The sequence below is a fragment of the Henckelia pumila genome, chromosome 3 (genome assembly GCF_033568475.1).
Source record: "Henckelia pumila isolate YLH828 chromosome 3, ASM3356847v2, whole genome shotgun sequence".
NCBI classification, from domain to species: Eukaryota; Viridiplantae; Streptophyta; class Magnoliopsida; order Lamiales; family Gesneriaceae; genus Henckelia; species Henckelia pumila.
In genome coordinates this window covers 111810208-111834581 of record NC_133122.1, presented here as the reverse complement: position 1 = coordinate 111834581, position 24374 = coordinate 111810208, and the positions used below count along the sequence as shown (strand labels likewise).

General features: G+C 36.9%; 1 protein-coding gene across 1 annotated transcript; it reads left to right on the top strand.

The window, feature by feature from the left end:
- Window positions 1-4718: 4718 nt before the first annotated feature.
- Window positions 4719-8009, top strand: LOC140893078 (F-box/LRR-repeat protein 25-like). Its single transcript, XM_073302153.1, has 5 exons — window positions 4719-4827; window positions 4995-5083; window positions 6464-7319; window positions 7405-7560; window positions 7630-8009. Exons 1-3 carry the CDS (start codon window positions 4809-4811, stop codon window positions 7139-7141), a joined length of 786 nt encoding a protein of 261 aa, XP_073158254.1. The 5' UTR covers window positions 4719-4808; the 3' UTR covers window positions 7142-7319; window positions 7405-7560; window positions 7630-8009.
- The last annotated feature ends 16365 nt before the right edge of the window (window positions 8010-24374 follow it).

Below are 24374 nucleotides of genomic sequence, written 5' to 3'. Positions count from 1 at the left end.
TTTGGACAGTTGATGTCTAGTGCTTTGCTACCGACGGGTATGGGATGGTACTAGCATCTAGGGGACACGGTCCACATCCGTTAGGAATGAGCAGTGTACGCAGGGTTTGCTCCCTGGGTTGTACCACTAATGTCCTAGGCGTCATTACCGAGCAGTTGTATACAGTTATCCCAGATATGGATACCCTGTCATTTGCATGCATCATATTTGTATGTTTTACCCGTGCTTTCGTATTGAGCTTAGAGCTCACGTCTAGTCTTTTCTGTGTATCTAGACACCCCATTCGATGGGGCAGGTGTAGGTGCAAGATTGAGCACCAGGAGCTTGGAGTAGCCAGTGACTAGTGAAGACAACAAGATTAGTTGTAGGTTTTGCCTTTAGGCTTATTCATTCGATTAGGTTGTATAATCAAATTTGTTTAACCAGTTGTATTCTGCCGGTCTTCTTTTATTTAAGTCTTCCGCAGCGATTTACTTTAATGCATGCTTAATTATGCTCTTAACTCTGATTAGGTAGTGGATCCGGGTTGGGTCGCTACAATGTCTGTGTCGGCTGGCTCTGAGTGAGATTATTTTGAGGACACATCCTCAACATCTTCTTAGATCTAGTCCATGCTGCATGTAAGGACTCTCCCTCCTTTTTCCTGTAAGAAATAATGTCAAAAAATAACTTCTCCATCTTCGTAGGAGGAAAATACTTGTTCAAAAAAGTTTGAACAAGCTCAGTCCAGATAGTGATAGAACCGGTAGGCAGATCATCTAGCCACTCAAGTGCATCTCCCTGTAGAGAAAATGGGAATAACCGCAGTCGCACTGCATCAGATGTTACCCCATTAACCTTGAACGTGTTGCAGATCGATAGAAAACGCTCAGATGAGCGTAGGGGTCCTCCACAGATATACCCCAAATCTTGCTTGCAGTTGGATCAGCTGAATAGTAGAGGGTTTCAGCTCAAAATTGTTCGCCTCAATAGTGGGGCGAACTATGCTAGATCCATAACCTTCAACTGGCGGCCTAATCAGATCCCATACATTACGGTTGTCCGTCATCTCTTCTTCTGTTTCTGAATCGAGTTCCAGATTAATATCTCTCCTAGCTTTCCAAATCCTACTAAGTGTGCGCTCGATCTCCAAGTCCAGTGATAAGAGATATTTGGTGTGTCAAGATCGGTGCATGCACTAGCAGATGAGTACCTGAAAATAACCAAGAAAAGAAGAAAATTTCAGAATTTAATAAAATAAATTAAAATTAAGTCTAATCTCAAACGAAATAAAAATTTTGATATCAAACAGTCCCCGAAAACGGCGCCAAAAACTTGACCGGATAAATTGGTATGATATGAATCTACTGGCAAGCGTACCAGGTCAAGTAATAGTAAAGTGGACAGAGAGTCCAAGTATCGATCCCACAGGGATTGCAGTCAATTCTCACGAATTAATTATTTAGCTTAATCTAGACAAAATCATAAAAAGCAATTTTATTTAAATAAAATAAGAATTTATAATAAAAAATGCTTAAGAAATAAGAATTAAAATATTTGAAAAGAAAATTTAATTAAAACGAGACAACCAAGACACACGTAGATACCGAACAAATAATGTAGCATGTAGTCGATTTAGGACTCAGATTTAATCTTAGATTACGGAAATTCTCCTAAATGGTTCAAAGGTCTATTTCTAGATAAATCAAACCTACTCAAATATTGACAGATTAATATTTCGTAATTCGAATCAAATTTGAATACATTAAATATTTGTGAAAATTCAGTTTACACCCAAACCGCACACTGAAACCGAATTCTATTTCTAGTCGGTTTTACAATATGTTGATTATCAAAGTGATCGAAATCAATACCTCCTCTGTTGACTTGGAATCGATTAGCATGCAAGCAAACAGTTGATCAGGCTATTCACAAGACAAAAATAAATCTGACAATCAATAGAATAAAATCAAATCTGAAAAATCTCAAACAAACATCCAAGTTTTCTACATAAAATTGTTCGGCCCAATCACGCCGTCTTGGTTGAAAACAAACTACTCAATAATTGAAACTAGAATTCAAACAAAAAGAAGAAAGAAAGAAAAACTCTGATGACGATGGAGCAAATCTCCAATCTCCAAGCCTAGCCGCCTCTCGCCTCTTGTCTGCGTTCTCTGCATGTTGGAACCCTTAATCTGATGATTGAAAGAGTATTTATATGCCCAAGGGTCTTCAAAGATAGCATCCAATCCGAGCAAGAGTTTCCAAAAATACAAATTCTGCACGCTGCTCTTGCTCGAGCGACCACAGGTCTCGCTCGAGCGAGCATGACTCTATTTCGAAGGATTTCTGGGCTTGATTCGCTCGCTCGAGCGAGCAACTTTCTATCCCGGAAGATTTTTTGTAAGTCTCGCTCGCTCAATCGAGCACAAGTCTCGCTCGAGTGAGTGGATTTATCTGCTCCGTGCGACGAGTTTGAAAAATTCATATCTTGAATTTTAGCCGTTGGATCAAGCTGAAATTTGGACAGCAGCTTCAAAACATCTTGAACTTAATTTTGAACTGTGAAGATCTGATTTTGGTCTCTATAAAATTAAATTTGAATTTTTGACCAAGCCTGCTCCGTAATTCATTCTTCAGAAATCCATTTTCCTACAAAATTAACCCGGAGAGTGAAATACACAAGCATGCACCAAAACACATAAAAACGCATAAAAACAATTGAATGCACACAAAATAGACATAAACTTATCACGAACTAATGCATACAAAATGCACTCATTAGATACTTACTTGTCTCAAAGCCTTTCTTTGATACCAACTGATATGAATTCTTATGAATGAAATGCAAGCACGATTATAGCGAATCACACCCTCAATTTGAATACAAAAGAAATTAAATATTTTATCCCGACTTTTGAAAAAAGTAACAGATTTTGATCTCCACCTCTAGTTGAACCCGTAACTAGCAATATAGAATCACGATAGAAAACAATCAATAATTCAATTAGACCTTCAAAGGAACCTGTCTTTGACAACCCAAGTGAAAATCGATTGACAAACGCCACAAAATTTTGACACTTTGATAAGTTTGATTTGAATTAAAGCTAAAAGTCTTAAGAAAAATTCTAGAGAGAATTTTAGTTTGAAAAATCCATAATCTGTATTCTTAATTGTTATTCAAAATAATGAATGTTTGTTGTATTTATAATACAATTACAAAATAATAAAAGATATCACAAAATATATCTAAAGATATAATAATATCCCCTAAAAGTTTTCTAGTAGGAATAAAAGACTCAAAATAAGCAAAATAATACAAAAATACTAAGATTCCTGAACACACACACAAACAACTTCGGTGTGTGTAAAAGTTGATAGAGCGGGCGCGTCACTAGTCAGGGCGGGCGCGTATGGGCTTCGCAGATGCAGCGCGGGCGCTCGATGTGGAAGGCGCGGGTGCGCTGAAGCTTCGTAGATTCTTCATCAATTCAGTCTTTGTACGCGCAGGCGCGCCACAGCTTCGACTTTGACCTTCAGTTTCTTCACTTTCTTGACCTCATTTGACCCCAATAAGGTTATAACATCCTCCAAATTAAATATCAATAAATACAATGCCCTCGTGTGATTTCATCATCAATAATTGAAGTGCTTCCTTGAACTTGTTAGCTCGGCCTGTCGTAACTGGTCTTCTTGGTATCTCCAACGGATCCTTAGCCACTTGATCAGCATGCGAGCCATCCATGATTGCATAACTTGCAAACCGTCCCAAAAATACGCCATTATTGCCCCTATCTAGTTCCCTTAATGTTCCCATCTATGGTCCCATTCTCAGCGGGAGATCTTCATGCATAAATGCTCGTGGAATATTATGTATTTGTATCCAGAAATCGGTTTTGTCAAACATGGAGCGTGTACTATTTAGCCCCACTGGTTTCTTAAAGATCAGGAGTGATCTTGAGAAATTCCATGGTCCTTCGCTCAATGCCCTATTCTGATCACGCATAGAATGGAATTCAAAGAAAAAAGGTATTATCACCTGTGGCCTCGATATCGATTCGTCTTTCGGCTTGGATAATTAGGGGCATCTATTGGCGAAATGCTTCCGATTTACACCGTTCGTCGAAAGCACCTTGGTCACCAAACATCGTGCTAACCTTTCCTCCCCGATCCTAATGTCCTCCTCTTCAAGATTGATCACCTCAATAGGATTGGAGCAAGAAAGCTTCATCTCTTTTACCAGCCTAACAATATCCTCCGGATCCATTCTTCAGTGGATTAAAACCAACGCACAAATCAAAGTTTGATCGTGTGGAACAAACCTACATGACCAGGCAAGCCAACCCTAATAGGATTCTCAAACCCTAGAGGGAAACCCAACGTTTTCAATCAATCATTCATAAAGGGTGTATTGAAACAATTATCCCAAACTATTTTTCATAATATCATGTTATCTAAATTTTTTTTAAAAAAATGGTCATATTTTATATAATATAATCAATAAATATTTTATTTTTATTATTTTTCAAACGATCATATCAAGTTATGTAAATTCGAAAAAATACCATATTTATCTTTAAAAAATGTCATATTTTTATAATATCCACTAATAAATATTTTTATTTATTTATTCTTAATATTAATGCAGAAAAATTATCCTCCTGGGCCCTGGCCTATTAAAAAGTTGGGCATTCTTTTTTCTTCTTCGGAAGTTTGTTCTAATGAAAGAACAAATGTATTAGGGATTAGAATTCAGGGAGACATTGTCGCATCTTTTCCCTACTTGTTACGATTTGGACAGTAGCTAATATTATTATTTTCCCCAAAAGATGCACGTTTGTTTGATTGGTAAGTTTTACTTCTGATGAATTTGCTGTCCAAAATATGTGAATAGTGACGTTTTTGTGTGGGTCAAATTTGGGAGAAAGATTGAATCTTTTTTGCCCACTTGCTTACGATTCTCTCCGACATTCTTTTGTGGGTTTTTCTACAAAGTCTCAATTCTTGTGTTCTAGGAAGTGGCTGCTGTGGGATCGTGGCTTTGCTGCTTCTTGCCGGAGTTGCATTATTTTGGGTTCTAAAATCTCGAACGAGACGTTATCCGGTGAGTTTAATCTAAAACTGTATTTTTGGTCCATTATGGATGGATTATTCTATACTTCTCCCCCATTATTTGGTCAAATATCAATCTTTGGATCATTAACACATATGTCAATTTCCATACAAATATTAGGGTCCCACGTGATTTAATATGATTGAAATAGGGGGAGAAACATTTCCAACTTAGCATAGACTAACCTTATTTTCTCATTTTTGCGATGTTGTCAAGGACGATCAGATAAATTAGGGCCGGGCCGAGTCGAATAAAAATATTGATAATTTCGTTAACTTGAAGAGTGTTGTAGACTAATCGAATATCATAATCAAATTAAACTATATTATATAATTAAAAAAATTATAGGTCACAAAAATTTTACATAATTTCTCAAAATAACTTATTCCACAATCAATATTATTTAAAATACACTCAAAGTCATATTTTTTGACATTGTACGTACAATGAATAATTATGCAAGAATAAAATATTTTATATGAACCCATATGCAATATAAAATAGTACTAAATAATGAACTAAAAAACTAACAAAAATAAAAATGTATATAGGAGAATAATAAATTAATGTAATATGAGTTAATAAAATAGAAATGCAACGATCAAGCAGTAATTAGTAAATGAAGAAAATGGAAAAAAAATGTTACCATTTTGTAAACATACCCAATTTCAAATTTGCAATCTCAGTGAATATCATGGTTTAATTGTATAGTAAGTAATAGAAACTTGACGAAATGTCTATCTATGAACAATGAAGATTTGCTAGTGTTTAGAGTAAATTGTTTGCATGGCCGCAGGAGGAAAGTAGATAAATTAAAAAAATTTAGTGTGGTACGAGAGTTTGTTTTGATTTAACCTAATGGAAGCAATCATAAAAACCTATAATCATTTTTTTCATTTTGTTATATAATTTTTTATTAACTAAAATTATATAAGTATTATATAAATACTAATTTAAAAATAATTAGGGGTCCGTCTCAAGGTGGGGACCTGGGCGGTCACCCGGCCTGCCTCAACTCAGGGCCGCCCCTGGATGTTGTCAATGTCAAATTTCATTTTTACTCAGCTGTCGAATTGTTTTTGCAATTTAATCCATTGTTTCGATATTACGTTGATGTGGTAGCTAGCGGCGTGTCAACACTTGACATGAAAAAGGAATGGAGTTGCCAGCATTTAAAGATACGAGACTTTCTTTCTAAAAAACAAAAAGAAAAATAGATACGAGACTTAAAAGTGACAAAATATAGATCAAAATTTTAAAAAATAAATAAATATTGTTTTCCCTATCTTTTGAAGTTGTTTCTTGAAGGCCTAGCTTGGTGGATTGAACTTCCAAATATATTTGCACTAACGCTGTTCTGTTTGCATAAAGCATGCAGAGGAGAGGGAAGATAGGATTAGTGAATTGCCAGATGAGATTATCAATTTGATTATATCGCGATTATCTGCCATAAATGCTGCTAGGACGAGCGTCCTATCCAGGAGATGGAGACATGTTTACGCCTTTACGACAGACATCAAATTTCCTTGTTCTTGTCATTATTATCATGCAGGGAAAAATTTGAGCCAATCGCCAACGATGTTTGTCCGAGCAGTAGATACTTTTTTACAAAATCATTCTGGTTCTAAAATAACGTCCTTCGAATTGGTTTGCTGTTTTCATGAACACATCTTGGACAGTTTTCGAAACTGGATGAATCATGTTGGCAACATGGGAATAGAACAACTTACCATTGGATATACTTGTCCTGAACATGTGCAAGAATTCAAGTCTCATGTCTTTTCTTCTGACTTTCTTCCCCAAGCATCGTCGGTGAAACGTCTATGTTTGAAGGGTGGTGTTTTCCAAGCACTAAACCAAAATTATCTCAAAGATCTTGAAATGAGTAGTGTTGCATTCACTTCTGAGGAAATAGAGTGCATTTTGTCGAATTGTTCCTGCCTCCAGTCATTAAAATTGACGCAATGTGTGCTGCCTTCCAGATTATGTATTCATGGTCCCGATCTCCGATTAAAGAGTTTGACAGTGGTCTGCCATGAATCTAATTGATTTTGTGTTACATGATTTCAAAATGATGGAACTATCGTTTACTTACGTACCATTGCTACAAAATTTATACATCGAAACTCGTGAGGACGATTCAGTTCCGTACTTATTTGAAAAGGTTGCCAATGATCTACCTCAACTTAAACGCCTGGTTTTTCAGAATACAGCCACTTCCTTAAAGGTGCGAAATCTGTTTTCACAGTTTGTCCATTCTTTATTTCCTTAAGAAAAGCCAATAAAATGTTTAATAAAGCTGTTTTTTGCAGTTGTCTAATGTATTCAAGATAGGTGAGGTTGACGTTCTTGGCAGCCTCAGACAGTTGGCCTTATTTTTAAAATACTACACGAAGCTCGATCTGCTAGCACTTGCTACTGTTGTTTTGGATGTGTGCCCCCTCCTGCACAAGTTCTCTCTATCAATGGTATTCATCGCCCCGTCATGATCATGATGATGCTTGCGTTATATCTGTGGCTAATGTTTTTATTCGTAGGAGCATTCATCGACATGTGATGGTAAACTAGCTGAGAAGAGAGTTGTCAGGCACCACACTCAGTTGAAGGAAGTGGAATTTTATGGATTTAATGAAACAGAGAACGAGTATCATTTTATTTCTTACATCCTTAGTAATGTTGTCTTTCTCCAACGCTTGTCAATCTTCGCGTCTTTTAAGTACCGCGACTTAGAACTTGGATGTTGGCTGTCAGATAGTAGTCCACGGGTGGATGAGGAGAAACGAAGAAGTATTGGCAGACGGTTGCAAGGACAAGCCATTGCTAAAAATGTTGAGATTACTATTGTTCAAGTAACCTCGCTCTATGAAGCTACATGTGATTTATAAGTCGATCTAAACCTTCTCCAGGATTAATTCAAGATCCATTCTTTGATTTTGTATTGCCAAATCATACTTAACGTCTAACATGTTATTACCCATTCACCAAGAAAACAACAGCAAACAGTCAGAAAAAAGTCACAATTAAAACCATGAATAGATATAAATAATGTCATAACAACTTACCGGAAGAATTTGACGATTTTCCCAGTAAAAATAATATATGTAGTCTTTGTCAATCCCACATTATGACATCATTGCTCCTAAAAGTGTTCAAGTTGGTAGAATAAGTAAGTTCTTGAGTAGTGATTAGATGTTAGATTCCCCAACTAGCACATTTTTGAACTATCTTGTCGCACTAGGTATGTTTTAATATCTACGGAATATTATGATATATTTTAAGAATAAAAATTTGGTGCTCATTAACATCAATATATAATTTATTTTATTTTTTTTAGATGAATTTATTGCATTTTAAGTTTTATTATTAATACACAATCTATCCTCCGACAAATTTAAAAAATCACCAAAAACAACTCACTAATCTAAGGAATTCGTGAGTCGGGTGGACTCGATTCATATTTAGTAATACTTTTGACATAGAAAATCATATTTTTCATATATCTGATCATATATCATTTTATAAAATTTATCCGTTAAACGATATTACGTGAGTTTTTATGATACTCTATTGGTCCAAAGATGTTACTAATACATGCATAGACTCGTTAAGACATATATAATTATATCAAATGAATAATACTTTAAATTTAGACGTGTTTGATTGGTAATTTTTACTGTTTCTTTACATGTAGAATTTTATTTCGAAAGGAAACATATGAATCCGTCCATATCTATCAAAATAATATGAAAAATTACATAAAAATTTCCATAAAAATTTATTTACTACCTTTGAGTTTATATAATTACTACCCAATTTATCCTGCGCACGCTTTCGGTCTTCATATATTTAGATTAGATTAGATAGATAATATACATATAAAAGAAATATATATATATATATATATAAAACACAACCTTTTTTATTCATGACAAACGACAAATACAAATACAAATACAAATATATATATATATATATATATATATATATATATATATATATATATAGTTTTGCTATACTGCCCACCTCCATGTTCACCTATGAGGTGGCACTCATCTCATTCAATGGATGAGTGTCACTTCATAGGTGGGCATTGAGGTGGGCATCTGTAGTGACCCTGCATGGAATCACCTACTAATTAGCAACTAATAGCATGCATTAAACTTAATACAGCAAAATATTTAACAGAGTAAAAACGTACGGAAACATAATCCAAAATTTACATATCAGCTTAGTAAAACATATTCAGGCTTAAATCTGTAATGATACAACCATATTTAAAAGTAAACATTATACAGTTATATCGAATCATGCTGTATAATTAACTCCTCAAGGCTCCTGCTCCCTAGTCCTGCCTTGAACTACCAGCTCCGTCCATCCTGCGACCTGCCCCGTAGATTAGGGTGTCCAAGATAACAACTAGGACGTGAGCGCTAACGCCCAGTACATAAACTTGAGTAAACATATATATACGATGCATGCAACATGATGACTGGTAAAGGGTCATCTGAAAAGTCATGCTCAGTACCGGCGCCACATGAGTGCTGCCACCGCACGGATCAACCTCTGGGTGCAACCACACTCGTCTAGTACACCAGAATAGACAGACATAAATGCCCCCGCCATCGCGGTACTCTCAGTGACAGACTATCGAGTATAGAGCTGAGCGGCTCTATAATCAGGTATAACAAGATATAGGCTCAACGTGTATATGCAAATGACATATGAATATAGAAAACGGTAAATCATATATCATGTCATATAATAATGCCAAATAAATGCAACATATAAACATGTATATTCGCTGGCAATCTCAGTCAATGTGTACGTACCTCTAGGCTAGTTCAAGTATAGTAGATCCTAGGTTCCAAGCCTATATTCAAAAGTTCACCGTATCACTACACAAGTTCTATAAGCCTTAACTAAGCTAATAAGTACTCCCGAAACTTAAATAGATTCCCGGACCATACCTTTGTCCGTAGATAGTCCTTTGGAGTCGCTAGTCCCGGATGACTATAACCACACCTTGGTTATTTCAGAACCTCTATTATAACCGATAGGGCCCTCAAGTGTATAACTCACACTATATAAATGAAGAAAGAAACTCGGAAATTCGTAATTCAAATGAAATCAGACAAGCCCTATTTATAGGCGAAATTCCCGGCCAGGATCGGAACTTCCGATTTCAGGATCGGAGCTTTCGATCCGCTCACTGCGTGCATGCTTGACACGTCAGGATCGGAACTTCCGATCCGACGATCGGAGCTTCCGATCTGCCCTCCGTTCGATACTTGTCAAAACTCGCGGCTGAGTCATCGAGCATTGCTGGCAGTTGGAGATCGGAACTTCCGTTCCTGGATCGGAGCTTCCGATCTCTGTGCTTCCGATCGGCTTTCGAAGTGGCTGGGATCGGAGCTTTCGATCTGGGTTCGGAGCTTCCGATCCGGCCCAAAGTCAAAAACCCAATTTTTCTTCAGAAGTAAAATTACACTCCGAAATTGGTTAATTACTAACCCTTAATCATGTTTAACATATTATTATCTTAAAATGGAATCTGGGTTACTACCTTCTCCCCACCTTTAGATATTTCGTCCGCGAAATAAAATCTAAAGACAAATTTAGATAACAATATGAAACATCAAACCATGTTTTATTACAATAACTGTAATTACATCTTTACATGGTAATAAAAAATACAAAGCAAACAACTCAGGATATTCTGCTTGCATATGACTCTCAGTTTCCCAAGTTGCTTCTTCAACGCCTCGGCGCTGCCACTGTACCATCACAAGTGGTATAGTCTTGTTCCGAAGAACTTTCTCCCTCCTGTCTAGGATTAGGAGTGGTCGTTCAACAAAAGACAGATCTGGATCTAGCTGAATATCAGTAGACTGAATCACATGAGATTCATCAGCTATATACTGTCGAAGTAGCGAGACATGAAAAACATTATATATACTGGAAAGATTTGGCGGTAACGCCAGACGATATGCAACATCTCCTATCTTTTCCAGTATCTGGAAAGGCCCAATGAAACGAGGCGACAACTTTCCTTTCACACCGAATCTCATCACCTTCCTGAAAGGTGATACTCGTAAGAATACATATTCACCAGGCTCAAACTGAAGTGGCCTGCGGTGAATATTAGCATAACTGGCTTGTCGATCTTGAGCAATTTTGATCCTCCATTTGATCAAATCCACCTTGTCTACAATCTGCTGCACCAACTCAGGACCCTCGACTTGTCGTTCCCCGACTTCATCCTAGAATAACGGAGTACGACACCGTCGACCATATAATGTCTCGAAAGGTGCCATATCAATACTACGATGATAACTGTTATTGTAGGCAAATTCGATCAAAGGTAACTGATCCTACCAAGATACGCCAAAGTCCATAACAGAAGAACGTAGCATATCCTCCAAAGTACGAATCGTCCGCTCTGACTGCCCGTCAGTCTCCGGATGATATGCAGTGCTCAAACTCAAAGTGGTACCCAACGCCTGCTGAAAACTACCCCAGAAATGTGAGGTAAATCGCAGGTCTCTATCACTGACTATGCTTACTGGAATCCCATGTAATCGCACTATCTCCTGGACATATAAGCGTGCCATGCGATCATAAGAATACTCCCGGTTGTAAGGAATAAAGTGTGCTGATTTCGTCAACCGATCAACGACAACCAAGATAGCATCACACTGACGTGAAGTCATAGGCAAGTGGGTGAAAAAATCCATAGTCACGTGCTCCCACTTCCATTCGGGAATCTCAAGATTCTACAGTAATACACCTGGTCTTCGGTGTTCAACCTTGACCTGTTGACAAACCAAACATCTTGAAACAAACTGATACACACTCCGCTTTATCCCTTTCCACCAGAATCTAGTTCGCAAATCCTTATACATTTTCATGCTTCCAGGATGAACTAATAATCGACTCCTGTGAGCTTGAGAAAGAATATCATTCCTGAGCTCCGCAACATTAGGTACAACAACTCGATTAGATAAGCACAATAATCCATCTGCCTGAAAATGGAATCCAGATGTATTAACTTCATTGGCTAAATGTGCCAAACGCTGAGTCTTAACATCAGATATCTGAGCATCTCTGATCCAAAAATACAATGCTGGCTCAGATAAAATAGTATACAATCGAATTCCATTCCTTCCTTTTCTGTGCTTTAGCGTAAAACTCAAAGAACAACACTCTTGTATCATATGAGATACTTCATTAGTCTGAAGTGCAGAAAGTCTCACCAGCCGAGTCAAGGCATTAGCAGTAAGATTAGCAGAACCTGGATGATATTTGATTTCACAATCATAATCCTTCAAAAGATTCATCCAGCGTCTCTGTCGCATATTCAACTCTGCCTGAGTGAATAAATACTTCAAACTCTTGTGATCCGTGAATATCTCAAATTTCTCGCCATAAAGATAATGCCTCCAGATCTTGAGTGCAAATACAATGGCGGCTAACTCGAGATCATGTACTGGATAATTATTCTCATGAATCTTCAACTGTCGAGAAGCATAGGCAATAACATGTCCATGCTGTGTCAGAACACATCCTAACCCCTGACCAGAGGCATCAGTGAAAACAACATATCCTCCTAATCCAGAAGGTAGAGCTAGTACCGGTGCAGTAGTAAGACGTCTACGTAGCTCGTGCAATGACTCCTCACAATCCGAAGTCCAAATGAAGGCAACATCTTTCCATGTAAGCTGAAAGAGTGGGTGCCCGGTCAGCCAACTTGTGGCTAAGGGCTTTTATGACTCTATGTATAAACAATCTTTGTTTAATATAATTTACATTCATTAATGACATTTTCTTTGTCTTTCTTCATATTGTTATATTGTGATATACTATTGTTGTTTTGATAAAGACCTTGATTATACTATAGTGTAAGTAAGATGAGATAGTGAATAAAGAGAGATCACTATTATGAAACACATCTTATAGTCACTGTATATTCTAAACAGTTCCTAGTCAATTGAGCCGTCAGCTAATAAGGATAAGGATCGCTCGAGATTGAGACTAGCATTTGTGATTCCAAGTACCACGTTTCATTGGTAATGGACATGGAGATGTTCAAAGCATGCAAATGGATATTCATATGATGAATGATCGAACTACCCTATCCGGACTTTCCAAGTGGTTATCACTTATCGAGTGGATAAAGTCCGCGGTTTTGGTTGTACACCATTAGTCCTTACTACTTGAAACATCATTGAGACTCTATATGCTAGTACTGTACTTTGACTCATTTACCGACTCTATTGGGGTCATCAGGTGTCGGAATTGGGTACAGTTACGACACATATATGAGTCGATGCTTTGTTGTCAAGGATTCACCACGTACTTGAGAGTGTGGATATCCTATGCGATCTGAGGAGATATTAGTGTGAAAAATCTCTGGCCAGAGTACATGATGTGCTTTAAGAAATGTTTTCCTAGTAGCACATGCGATGTCACTATTTGATCTTCAAGATGCATTGCATAGTTATCGAATCTCGAACGACTCTCGATGTACCAATGGTTGTTGATTCGATCGGGATATATGGATGAAGGGACCGTACTGTACGCTAACCAAAACCTACTGGTTCTTGCAGGCACTATCAGTGATACCTAGGGAATCATGGGGCGATGTTGCTAGACGCTCTTACCATGATTCGATGGGTAAGTCGGAAATTGTTGTTCCGAGACACAAGGAGTTGTGAGCCCACGACTAGCTGTATCCCTGAACCATTGAGGGTCACACAAGTAATGGATTACTAAACCCCGTTGAGATAGTTAAATTTAAAGAGTTAAATTTAATGAAAGAGAAAGTTGGACTTTTTAACTAAAAGGGAGTGAAATTTCATAAAATGACATAGGGATGGGCATTTTTGGAAATCACTGAATTCGGATTCAGAAAAATTATCTTGACTTTAAAAGATGCAAAAATGGTTTCTGTGCACATTGGTAAAATCAGTTTATCAATCGGAGTCACGATGAATTTTATATTAATTTTTATAATAACAGGCTTGTGTTGTTGGGCTTAAGTTATGGATTGTGGGCCCTAAGGAGTTAGTGTCCTAATACAATTATAACTTAATCTAGTCTATAAGTTATCTATAAATACATGTGTAGTGTTCGAAAATTACATAGCATTCCATCCTTGAGATTTTTGAATTACACAAAATATTTTCAAGGGGATTTTTCGAAAACCCTCTACTCCCTTTTGAGAAAAATTCGGTCTATTATTTTTCTGAAAATCACTTTCTGAATTAACAGATCAAATCTGTTTATTCTCTACGATAAACATCTGATTGATTTCTAGTGCAATCAATCAGAGGGTTTCTTTTTTCTATTCGTGGACCTAATTCCGGAGACTGATTGTGGGGACTTCGGGTTGCTAATCTCATCTTAGGGCAATAAATGATTAATTAACAATTAATCAAACAATACATGAATAATAAACCAAGAGCTAAAAATTTTTTTTTTTAAAGAAGGCCCCTCGCTCGATCGGTTAAATGTTACCGATCGAGCGGGCATAAAATTGTAACTCTCGGGTCTGAATCCATATTGGCCTCGCTCGATCGGTGAACTTCTGCCGATCGAGCGGCCAAGAAAATGGATTTCTCTGCTTGCAAAATACAGGCCTCGCTCGATCGGTGAAGTTCACCCGATCAGCGGGCACCTTGTCCAGAAAATAAAAATGTATCTTTGCTGTACAATATGATTCCAAATCTCATACCAACTTCATATAAACTTCTCAACATGATTCTAGATAATTTACATGCATTCAAACTAATATCAAGTGATTTAGAATACATGAATTCTCAAGTATAAATCAATACTTGGAAAAAACAACATATACAAAGGTTCTTGCTTTCTAACATGTTTACCAAATCATAAATACATGTCATCTGCTTAAAACCCGAGTCACCACATGCTATGTCTCTTCTTAAGCTATCCAAGCCAACTCTAGCTTGATTTTGCCTCAACCTGATGCAATGCACACATACAAACAAAGCAACAGCCGGATAACTCCGGTGAGAATAAATTTTAGTATGAAAGACATGCATATACATCAGTTAAACATATAATTCATTCATATCATGAACGTTACATAATAACATAACATGCTAGCATTTATAAACGCATATTCTAAACCATAGAAATCTCTAGGTTAATGCATAAATGCAATGCATGTGCCAAGGAATAGGCTATCAAATCTGATATCAATAAATCGTAGTTCTGGGATCCTGGGGAAATAAAATCTTTAACCGACCACCGACTCTCCCAATCGAGGTGGTGTTAAATCTCTCAATTCCCCTGACTTTGGTGCAACTATAGTGAGTTATCTAGCTCTGGAAAAATAAATTTATATTCCGTGCCATGAGTCATCTGACTCTGGAAGTAAATCTACATTCCATGCCACTCACTATAGTTCTCCAAACGTCATCTGCACTCTAGGCCATTCTGCCCTCTGTGCTTTTCAGGCTAGAGTTCAAGATGAATGCAACATATTTTGTATGCATTAAATGCTATAAAACACCTTGAACACATCAATCATATAATCATATGAGCATATAATCACTCAACGATACCGGCAAATCTGTAAGCATCACATAGAATACGTAAAACATGTTCAATACAGAACATAATATAAATCAAAGAATACAAGTAAACATTTACATAAATATTCTGGAAAATTCAAGAAGATATCTATCTTGAATAATCTATCTCATTTATGTAAACATAAACAATAACATATATGAAAACATGCAGGTATGTGATTTTAGGCAACTCGATAATCAGAAACAATCTCGAGTTATTCTGCCTATCTTATTAATGTCTATTCATACCTGTATTCTGAATAACATATCTGACACTCTTGCACTTCTTGATCAACTACAAGCTGCCCAAATCTGTCATCAAATTCTGCTCATTTCAATATTTGCCAATTGAAGGTGTTCTTGATTCAATCTCAAACACTTCAAGTCATTCGAACTCGAACTCGTCGATTCAAATTCGATAATCTTCAATTCAAATCTAAAATAGATTATAACATATCTAAACATCAATTTCCAATCTGAATCGATGATTCTTTAAAGCATATTCAGTTCAAATCTTGCTAATACAATCGGAATTCAAACCGACGTCGCAACTATTCGAGTTCGATAAATCTTTCGATTCAAATATCATTATATCTTCATTCTAAAAATAATCTCATATTCAATTCATCCACAAGAAACTTGAAGATGAGCTCTAGACATTTAGAATGCATATCAATTCAAAATCTTGAACCGACGGCGTAACGGATCAAAACCGGAAATTCCAACAGCATAAACATCCTCTTGTTAATCATTTAAGCTCAATATCATCACCAATTCATCCACTTATACACGTGGCCAGCAGCTCTTAAAAATTCAGATTGTACAAAATTCTTTAATAATTCATAAACATGTCCAAACGACGATCTTTTCTCGATTCGTCTTAAATATGCTATCGTCGTATATACTAGAACACTTTTATACAATCAAATCATAATTCTAACAAAAACTTAAAATTCAAACATGGTAGAACTTCATAAAACTTACTTCAAAATGTAGCACTCGGAGCAGTGATCGCAAATATATGCTTAATCGGAAATTCTACCGGGTGGATTGAATTTAATCGGGACTTGAAGGGACAAAAATGGCTTAACCCTTCGTTTTTTTTCTTCTCTCTCATTCAATTCTGAACATTCTGATCCCTTTGTCACATTTTTATGGCCAAGTTGCAAGGAATTTGCAGTTTGGTCCCTGAACTTTGGCCTAATTGCAATTCAGTCCCCGAACAAGCGATTTAATTCAATTTCAATCCTAAATAATTTAAGAATATTATAATTTAATTCTAAACTCTAAATATTCTCAAATTAAATATTCTCGGATTAAAATTAAATCATTTCGGACCTTATCGCATTTTAGTCCTTGAATTGCTCAATATTTGCAAATGGGTCCTTGCTCGGATTTCATCCTCAAATTAAATCCTTGATATTTATAATCTTGGAATTTACACCTTAAATTCCATGAATATCAATTCAAATATTTTTAATCTTTTAATTTATGAATTCCGGATATTAAAATCTTAAAATCCGAAAATCCGAAAATTAAATATTTCTGACCCGAAATTGAAATCTCTAATTTCATAAATTCTTAAATTCATATTTTCTATCTTATTCAAAATTTAAATCTTAAATCCCGTCATTAAGAACTTAATATTTTTGGGCCTTACATTGATCGAGCGAGTCATCGGTTCCCGGGATTTACAACAAGAGCAGATTAAATTTGTTGGAGTCCATAATCAAGCCTTAGCTTGAAGAGGTAAAAATATTTAATTGTGAATTTATATTTTTACTGGCAAGATTTTAATCGTTAGGATTTGATACCCACGATATAGAATCGTTCCATATCGAAAAACAAAATTTTTTAAACTTCCGCTGCTCCGGGTATCACATCCGTGTGATCAGAGAACGCGTGTTCCAACAATGGTATCAGAGTCATGTCGTAAACTTTGATCAAACGATTAAAATTAATCGATTGTACAAAATTTTTTAGCCTCGGTTTTTGAAACAAAACGAAAAATTTTTAAAATTAAATTTGAAGGGAAACAATGGCAATCGGGCAGCGATTGTCGCTGCCCAGGGCAACGACGAGGTGCCCACCTCCACGTGGGCAGCCCTGTCCCACGTGGAGGCGGGGCTGCCCAGGAATGTCCCGGGCAGTTCGAAAATTTTAAAATTTGATTTTTTGGATTTTTTGAAATTTTTGAAATTTTAGTTTTTGGTCCGATCGAAAATTGTTTTTGATTGGTCCACGAGGCATCGGATCAAATTGTTTGAGTCCGAAATTTTTTAAAATTGATTTTTGGATAAATTTGAATTTTTGGAAAATTTATAAATTTTATCCGTTAAATTAGATTTTATAAAATTAATTATTTTGGTACAATTGATGATAAGATATGATCTTATGAAAGGATAAGATAAAATTTGATTTTATTTTTAATTATGATGCCATTGCATGTTATCCAATTATTTAATTGTTGAATACATTATTGGATAAAAGGATGATCGATTGCCATGACCAATATTATAGGTGTATGTTAGGTTGTTTACATTTGGTTTTATTGTTGTTGGGTTTTATTAATGGGCTTGGTTTATGACCCAATTTGAATTTTCATTTGTAATAAAAAGTGGGTCTGGTTTATGGCCCGTTCCCACCCTTAAATATGTATCCCCTACTTGTCATCGAAATTTATTGTTAATTTATTAGACGTAGTGGGAGATAAAGATTTGAAAACAAAGGTGGGCCCAGCAGACAATAAAGACCGAAGAAATATAAATTGGAAGCTCAATATAATAGGATTGCATTGCATACATGCATATCACCTAGGATTGGACTTAGACTCGTGATTGACAACCACGGGTCGATTAGTGATTGGGATCGATCATCCTTTAAATAATATATGATATTATTGTTGTATGCATGTTTAGACTAAATTGTATGAATCCCGCAAGCATACAAATATTGCATGATGAGACAATTTTCAAAATTAAAAATCCCTCATTTTAAATATTGTAACACCCGGAATTATTTAATTTTAATCCGAGAATATTTAATTTGGGAATATTTGGAGTTTTGATTTAAATTCTAATATTCTTAAATTATTTAGGATTGAAATTGAATGAAATGAGAAGTTGAGGACTGAATTGCATTTATTGAAAACTTGAGGGGCCAAAGTGCAAATAGTTGACAATTGTTGGACACTTGTGATTTGTATATGTATTCACGTGTGATACAACACATTCCATCAGAAATTTCAGAAGGAAGGAACCGAGGGGATGAACAAGGAAAGCTTCAATATTTTCTTCAACTTGTAATTGCTATATCTTTTGCGTCGGTTATCCGAATTCGATTCCGAAAAAGGTTCTGGACTCCTTGCAAGAAGACCTTAGATTTTATGTAAGTTTTATTTTGATTCATTATGGTTAGAGAAGTCGAAAATGGCAAAGATCAGATGTGGTTATGAATTGTTGTTGTTGAGCTTGTATTCATTGTTCTATCGAGTTCGGGTTGAAGGATGGCTATCGATTTTATTCTTATAGTTCCAGCTGTTTATTTGAAAGTATACCTGCTGATATATTGAAGAATTCTTGCTGGTTTTGATGAATATCAGATGTATATGATTGTTATATTTGATATAGTTGAGTTTCGGATTGCCGAATAATACCGATATGCCGTCGAACTTTTGATTTGAAGTTGTTTTGTTATCTTATACTTGAGCTGCAATTGACATGAATTAAAGCTGATGTTTCCTTGGTCAATATGTTGTGATTTCAGTTCATAAACAGGGAACGTCAACTCGAGAATTCCGACTTCGAAACCGATAGAAGAAAGAACACGGTTTGTAGCCTTTTTGCCTTGAAGTTGGGTTGAACTTGAGTGCAGATTTTTGATAGAGGTGTGGTTCTGTTGTTGTTCAGATTTGGATAGCTTTGAAGACACCTTGAAACCTCGCATTCGAAAGGTAAAAGTGAACTAGGATTCGATTGGGATTATAACTCGAGATGGTTTGTATCGAGTTCCCGAAATCACATACTTATTTGCTTATTTGCTTTTATATGCTTTTATGTGAATGGTTGAATGAGTCTTGATGTTAATGAATGCTCTTTTGTTGATATATATTGCATTCATCTTGTAAGACTTGTTCTTTGATTTTGAAATGAACGGAAACGTTCGGTTAGACGATTTGAGGGATTATATATGTATGGCCTGGGTGGTTGACTTAGCCTAGCGTCTGATTTACATATATAATGGCTTCAACGTCTAAAGAAGCAAGATAAGTAGCCCCACCTCGATCGGGAGAGTCGGTGGTTAGTTATGATATCTTCTTCTCGGGATCCCAAACGATGAACTAGAGAACCTTGTTTTAAAACATGCATTGTAGTTACTTTTATATCATGAATTTGATATATGCTTTGCTATGCATGTTTAGTTGCTTTTACTGGGAAATATATTTCTCACCGGAGTTATCCGGCTATTGTTGTGTTGTATGTGTCATGGCAATAGGCGGAAGTGGAACAGGGCAAAAGCGAACTTGAAGAACAAGGGATGAGGAGAATAGCGTGATGATCCGAGTTTAGATGGTTGGTGTGAGCTGTCAATGTTAGTGTTGAGTTTAAGAACATGATCTTGTTGTAGTTACATGTACTAAGACTTGTTGGCTATGAGTTTGATGTATTACTTATATGCTCAAGACTTTAGATGATGTATATTACTTCTTAGGACTTGAATTGTTGTTGTATACAATGATTCATGTTTGATATGTTAGCCTATCTTGAATTGATTTTAAGGCTTTGTTATGATTTATTTCTATCAACTTGATAATGTTAGAATGCATGATAGCTTAGGATTTGGAATAGGCTTTGTATGAGTTGATAGTAGTTGATGAAGGAATAAAGGAACACATTTTGACAGCAAAATTGCACCAGATGGATTTTCTGGGAATTGAGCTCGCTCGATCGGGTGATTCCTACCGATCGAGCGAGGCCCTTGATTTGGAAACAGAACTTTGAGCATTTTGTGCTCGCTCGATCGGTAGAAAGTACCCGATCGAGCGAGGCCATGGATTGGAGAACAGAATTGTGAGCAAAGATGGCTCGCTCGATCGGTGAAGATTGACCGATCGAGCGAGGCCACATTTGAACTTACCCGAGAGTTGGGCTTAAGTGCTCGCTCGATCGGTAACTTTTTACCGATCGAGCGAGGTGCTCCATTTTTTAAAAATATTTTTTTTTGACTTTATTTAGACTTTGATTCTTTGTCTATTATTTACAATGATTTTATTAATGAGAGATTAGAAATCGGGTCGTCACAACAGGTGGTATCAGAGAGAGAAAATTCTGGACTGAGTTAGATAGCGAGTGGGGTAGATCGAGTCATCTTCCTTGCTTATTTATTTTAATATGCTATGATTTAATTACATGATTGAATTACATGTGGTAAATTCTAGCATGATTTACTTTCAAGTATTTTATTACATGATGTTGTATTTATTTTATTTGAAAGTATGAAGACGCATGCTTACTAGAATATCTGAAATGATTAGAGGCATGTGTTCTGATGAATTCTGATATGCTATCTGATTATCGGAATTGATTGGAAGCATGTCGTGGTTGAGTACTTCTATTATTTATTTTAGATTGAATCAGAACCGAGTCTTGATCAGAGGTAAGATGATCAGAGGAGGACTGAGATAGATTTGATGATTGTGGTATCCTAACCCTTTTGATAATCAGATATGTCTCGAAGACCAGGACGACCTCATCTTAGACCTCAGGTTCCTACTCCTCTGCCGAAACAGACAGTGGTAACACCGATAGTACCTCAAGCTGCAGTTCCGAGCAATGAACATGGAAGTACCTCTCGAGACATGACAGATATGACTACCACTCCAATGGAAACATTATTGAAAATATTTCAATCATACCATCCGCCTACTCTGAACGGTACTGAAAATGCGGTTGTATGTGAAGGATGGCTCGATGACATGGAAATGTTGTTTGATTCGCTTGATTATGGTGTTGAGCGGAGAGTCAGATTAATTAGACATCAATTGCATGAGGTTGCGAAGAGCTGGTGGTCCACGACCAAGAAAGCTTTGGAGCTTAGAGGAACTGTACTGACGTGGAATGTCTTCAAAACTAAGTTTTACCAACGCTTCTTTCCAGTGTCTTACCGCAAAGATAAAGGTGCAGAATTTGCGAATCTGAAGCAAGGAAACTTAAATATTGAAGATTGTGTTGAAAAATTCACTACATTGCTACGTTTCGCTCCACATGTTGCTGATAGTGATGAGGCAATGGCTGATCAGTTCATTAATGGACTGACTCTGGAGGTCTTTACTTTGGTGAACACAAGGCGAACAAATAATTTTGCTGATGCTTTGAACAGTGCCAAAGGAGTGGAAGCTGGTTTGATACAACAGCGAGGATCTTCATATATTGCTCAGTCTTCGAGACAGTCACAAACCCTCAGCTCCAATCTCGCAACAACCTCCTCGATTTGAAAGTGGTGGTAGTAGCAATGGCAAGAAAGGATATTTGCAAGCTCGATGAAAACAGTTTAAAAAGTCAGGGAGAAGTTCTTCGAGTTCCAGTGGCACGAAACAGAAGTCAGGAGTGTTTTGTAACAATTGTGGTGGAGGTCATCCAACCGATCAGTGCCGATGTGTATCTGGGAGGTGCCATATATGCCATCAGACTGGCCATTTTGCGAGGGTGCGTCCTCAGAGAGGTTCTGGACAGTCACGAGGTGCAGAGTCATCACGATCAGTGGCTTAACCTGTGAGGCAAGCCTCTTCTGTTCATTCCTTTCAACTATCACATCCACAGCAACAGCCAAGTCAGGAGGAAGTCAGACAGGCAGTCATCCACAGAGACAACAGGCTCATGTCTTTGCACTGACAGAGGAACAGGCACAGGGAGCACCAGATGATGTGATTGCAGGTAACTGTTCTATTTGGGGTTATCCTGCATATGTATTGATAGATACAGGTGCATCCCATACGTTTATCTCTGCACGATTTGCTTCATTACATGCTTTGCCTGTTGAAACATTACCTGTTGTAGTATCTATTTCTTCTCCTTTGGGGAGAGGTCTTATATCTATTCAGACAGTTAAGAATTGTTTGTTACAGTATGACGATAATGAGATAGAGATAGATTGTTTTGTACTTGGTTTGTCTGATTTTGACTGCATTATTGGGATTGATATGCTAAACAAGTACAGAGCTACCGTAGATTGTTTTCTGAAGATTGTAAGGTTCAGACCTGAGATGGCTGGAGAATGGAAATTCTATGGTAAGGGTTCTCGTGCTAAGATTCCTCTGATTTCTGTATTATCAATGACCCGACTTTTGCAGAAAGGAGCGGAGGGATTTATTGTATATGAAGTTGATGTTTTGAAAACTAGCCCGAACCTTGCTGATTTGCCAGTGGTTAGTGAATTTGCGGATGTTTTCCCTGATGAGATTCCAGGACTACCTCCGTATCGTGAGATTGATTTCAACATAGAACTGATGCCAGGTACTGCACCGATTTCTAAAGCACCTTATCGAATGGCACCAGTGGAATTGAAAGAGTTGAAAGATCAGTTGGAAAATTTACTGGCCAAGGGATACATTCGACCCAGTGTTTCTCCTTGGGGTGCTCCAGTATTATTTGTACGCAAGAAAGACGGTTCAATAAGATTGTGCATCGACTACCGGCAACTGAACAAGGCAACGGTAAAGAACAAATACCCTTTGCCTCATATTGATGATTTATTTGACCAGTTGCAGGGTTCTTCAGTTTATTTCAAGATCGATCTGAGATCTGGATACCATCAGCTGAGAGTTAGGGATTCTGATATTCCGAAAACTGCGTTCAGAACCAGGTATGGCCATTATGAGTTTATAGTTATGCCGTTTGGTCTGACAAATTCTCCAGTTGTGTTTATGGCTTTGATGAATCGTGTGTTTCAGAAATATCTCGACGATTTTGTGATAATTTTTATTGATGATATTCTGATATATTCGAAGAATCTGATTGATCATTCAGAGCATTTGAGAACGGTGTTGAAGACTCTGAGATCTGAGAAACTGTATGCTAAACTGTCAAAATGTGAGTTTTGGCTGAAACAGGTTGTATTTCTTAGACATATCATATCTGGAGATGGTATAGCTGTTGATCCAAGTAAAGTTGAGGCAGTGATCAGTTGGTCGAGACCAACATCTGTTCCTGAAATTCGTAGTTTCATGGGTTTGGCTGGGTATTATCGCCGGTTCATTAAAGATTTTTCTAGTATTGCGAAGCCGATTACTCAGTTAACTCAGAAGAATGCTCCATTTATCTGGTCTGAAGCCTGTGAATCCAGTTTTATTGAGTTGAAGAAGCGATTGACCAGTGCACCAGTCTTGACGATTCCTTCAAGTACTGTGGTTTCATTGTTTACTGTGATGCATCTCATCGAGGTTTGGGGTGTGTTTTGATGCAGCGAGGGCATGTGATTGCTTATGCCTCGAGACAATTGAAGCCTCATGAGACCAGATACCCGATTCATGATCTTGAATTGGCCGCCATCGTATTTGCTTTGAAGATTTGGCAACATTATCTGTACGGGGAACAGTTTGAGATTTATTCTGATCACAAGAGTCTGAAATATTTATTTTCACAGTCAGAATTGAATATGAGACAGCGTAGATGGCTTGATTTGCTTAA

Coding starts and splice junctions, on each gene's coding strand:
- LOC140893078 (XM_073302153.1), top strand. Junction 5,084..6,463: donor CTCGAACGAGACGTTATCCG/GTGAGTTTAATC, acceptor GTTTGCATAAAG/CATGCAGAGGAGAGGGAAGA.